Source organism: Cicer arietinum, chromosome 5 (assembly GCF_000331145.2).
Source record: "Cicer arietinum cultivar CDC Frontier isolate Library 1 chromosome 5, Cicar.CDCFrontier_v2.0, whole genome shotgun sequence".
In the NCBI taxonomy this organism is placed as follows: Eukaryota; Viridiplantae; Streptophyta; class Magnoliopsida; order Fabales; family Fabaceae; genus Cicer; species Cicer arietinum.
The window spans coordinates 37,825,107-37,828,725 of NC_021164.2; the positions used below are offsets into that span (position 1 = coordinate 37,825,107).

General features: G+C 30.7%; 1 protein-coding gene across 5 annotated transcripts; it reads left to right on the forward strand.

Moving 5' to 3' along the window:
• Positions 1-376: 376 nt before the first annotated feature.
• Positions 377-3,432, forward strand: LOC101501995 (short-chain dehydrogenase TIC 32 B, chloroplastic-like). 5 transcript variants are annotated; one of them, XM_073368313.1, is made up of 6 exons: positions 377-895; positions 993-1,212; positions 1,313-1,392; positions 1,817-1,875; positions 3,077-3,142; positions 3,311-3,395. In XM_073368313.1, exons 1-6 carry the CDS (start codon positions 805-807, stop codon positions 3,341-3,343), a joined length of 549 nt encoding a protein of 182 aa, XP_073224414.1. In that variant the 5' UTR covers positions 377-804; the 3' UTR covers positions 3,344-3,395. The 5 variants fall into 5 exon arrangements, 4 of the variants coding, with proteins under 4 accessions (XP_073224414.1, XP_027186512.1, XP_012575596.1 ...); XM_012720142.3 differs by lacking the exon at positions 3,077-3,142 and adding an exon at positions 1,588-1,679 and having other exon boundaries at positions 381-895; positions 3,311-3,430; XM_073368314.1 differs by lacking the exon at positions 3,311-3,395 and adding an exon at positions 1,588-1,679 and having other exon boundaries at positions 381-895; positions 3,077-3,095.
• Positions 3,433-3,619: the final 187 nt, after the last annotated feature.

Consider the following 3,619-nt stretch of genomic DNA (forward strand, 5'->3'; position numbering starts at 1 on the left):
AAATTTTCGAGTAACTTACTAAAATTCATTTCGAAAATTTAAAGTTTCGAATCCAACATTTTGTTTTGTAAATTTTCGAAGGTGGTGGGGTGTGAAATCTGAATGATAATTTTTAAAATAATATTATACTGTTTTACAAAAGGGTATTTTAGTCTTTAAAAAATAGTGGGGGGGTGGCAGGTCAAATTGGGGGGGTGCCTGGTACAAAACTCTTAGATCTATTATAATTCAATTGTTCTAACATACATATTAAAAAAAAAATTCTACACACAAAAAAAAAATGATAAATTTATAATTATTATTATAAATTTTATTAGATCTTTTATATTAGACCGTTGTAACAAATATTTTATCAAAAAAAAAATTCCTTGAAATTCAGAAAAAAAAAAATTAAAACAAAAACACGCGCCTGACACAAATCCTTCCTTCACCCTTCACTACTTTCACCTTTCAACAACCTTCATCCTTCAATGCAAACGCTAAATAAATTTTGTTTTCTCTAAAGTATATGTTCACTCCTTCCTTTACAATCAACACTTAAATTTGTATTTCCCTAAATTATGTTTTCTCTTCCGCGCCGGCGACGAATTGGTCTGGCGCAACCCAATTCCTGACCTAACACCGTTACCGTCATGAGAACTGAAAGTTACACTTACATGGGACACAGTTTCAATGAATTCACCATCAACGACAATTCCACTTCTTTCGATTTCATCGACTGTAACAGCCATAAATCCGGAAAATTAGCCACCACTTCTTCACAATCCCGAAGACTCCTCATCTCACGTGCTTCCGAAAATTCCAATGATTTCATCCGTCAACTTGTTTCCGATCTTCATTCTTCTTCAATCGAAGACCAGTAACAAGCAGCCAGGGAAATTCGACGCCACCACACGTCGGAATGCCACTAACCTCTGATCTTCACATTGTGTATTAGTTAATGAATTTTTTTTATTTGTTTTGGATATTTTTAATTGAAGGTGCCACTTCAGGTATTGGAGCTGAAACAGCTAAGGTGTTAGCAAAGAGAGGAGTGAGAGTTGTGGTTAGTGCTAGGGACTTGAAAAAGGGTTGTGAAGTTAGAGAGAAAATCCAAAAGGAGAGTCCTAATGCTGAGATTATTCTATTGGAAATTTATCTTAGCTATCTTGCTTCTCTACAGAGATTTTGTTCAGAGTTTTTAGCTTTAGAATTGCCTCATAATATTCTCATGTAAGTGTTTTTATTAAATGTTTTCAGTTGAGAATTGAGATCGCGGTTGCCAAATTTTTATGGTAATAGTTTATTAGAATTAATAAAATTTGTTTTACAGAAATAATGCAGGAGTATACTCTCAGAACATTGAATTCCCTGAAGAGAAAATTGAAATGACATTTGCTACAAATTACTTAGGTAATTTTTTCATTCTTACCTATGAGGTTGAAAAACAATGATAAATATTTATTTGACTACTATACTACATACATTAGCATAATCTGAATGCCACAAATCAAAGAAAGCAAAGTTAAATATAGTTAAATTAGGCTTAAACAGAGTCCTAAGTTACTACAATTAAATTTGTTTCTTAATTTTATTCTTAAATTGCAGGACATTTTTTGTTAACAAAAATGCTACTAGAGAAAATGATAGATATTGCAAACAAGACAGGGATTCAAGGAAGAATAATAAATGTTTCTTCGGTAATTCATAGCTGGGTGAAAAGAACTCGCTTTTGTTTCAAAGACATGCTCAATGGAAATTTGATTACTTGCTAAAACTAGTGCTGCTCCATTTTGAATGCTTACATTTTGTTTCTGTCTCTCATGTATTCTTGTAGCTTCGATATTGAAATTTGAAGGGCACAATATTCCCCTTGAGGAAGAGTTGATTCTAAAGGTAAAAGCATGTTGTTTTTAATTAATTTAACCCAATTCATTCTAGTTGATGGTTTGATGCTATATTTTTCTGTTCTAATAAGTAAAAGCATCAATAAATAGCAATTTTAGTTCAGTTTGTTGCTTTTCTCAATATATATATTACCATTTTCTTACTTGAACCAATAAAGTTGGAGAATAGGTCGCAACAGAACCAGCCTTATTTAAATGGACGTTGTATATATGTTGTTGGTCAGTTTCTTGGTTTGTTATCTTGTGATTACATGTTATGGATAAACAAGTATGATTACTTTGGCATTGTAAATACTTTCAATTTGTCGTGCAAGAATGATGGACTCTGGGAAGACAACTGTGGAGAAGACCATATGTTTATAAAATTAAGCTATCTAAAAAGAGTGGTTGAGAATGTTGTCTCATTCTTTGTAGAATTTGATGGTACTGTCTTGATACAATAAAGAGATTATTTTTCTTTTTATTGATACTTGTTTCTATGTGTTGAATCTGTTGATATACTTTCTTCTGCTCTCACACACACAAAAGCATGCTTTTGGTTTGCTCAATATAAGTTCTTTTAATTAAATAAAAATTCTACAAAACTGACTTATAAGGTGAGGACTATTTAAGCCTTATAAGCACTGTAACTCTAGTCAATGTGTGATTCTCTAGAGTTACACGTGTATGAAACTTCTATACAATATGACTTGAGAATTTTCACAAATAACTCATATGTACGGTTGAGTAGAAGTAAAACAGATGTAGAAACTTTAAATTGGTAGTATTTTTTAAAAAATTAACAGCATAAAACATGACACGTCCCGTGTCCTTTATAAATGAAAATATAATAATAATAATAATAATAATAATAATAATAATAATAATAATAATAATAATAATTAAATAATGATAATAATAATAATAATAATAATAATAATAATAATAACAATAATAATAATAATAAAACCAACTTTTCCCTTTTCGTTTTTTCATTTCACTCTTCCCCCTTCTTCCTTCTCTTCCTCTCAGCAACCCTACTCCCCCATTTTCATTTTTTTTTTCTTTTCTCTTCTTTCTTATCATTCCCTTCTCCTTGCTTTTTCTCACTCTATTACTCAAACACTCAATCCTTATGAGAGATTTAACATCCCCACAAGCTTAATTTCTCAAACTCCTACAAATTCTTTTGGTTTGGATTTTTGGGTTAGGGTTTGTGTTCTAAGGAAGGAAAAGGGTACCCATCTCTTGAGAGTGGTTTATTGAGACTCATTGAGGTAAATGCACAACTCTAATCCTAGTTTGAATTCATAGAAAAATGTAGTTTTGAGTAAAAATCTTATTTTGTGCTTAGAGTATATTTAAATGATGTTGATGGTTTCCTAGAGGTAGCTAAACTTTAGAATAAATTTCTCTAAAGTCTTGGAAATATTTTTGATACTCAGATTTGTCAACTGAGACCTTGTCGGCTACTCTGAGAGTTGTTGGAGAGCAAACTTAGACGATTCTCCATAACTGTGAGTTGACGACGATCATCATCATATATTTTTATAATGCTATTATTATTATTATTTTGTTGTTTTCTATATTAAAGTATTTATTGAAAAATTTGGGGAACACAACCTTTGAATTTTATCTCGATTTCGTCAATTATTTAATTTAACTGTCGTTGTTATATAATATGTTATTAATTTGATTTACGTATGAGTTAAAGTATTTAAATCTTGAATTGTTATGCGATTGAGTATGTTTTT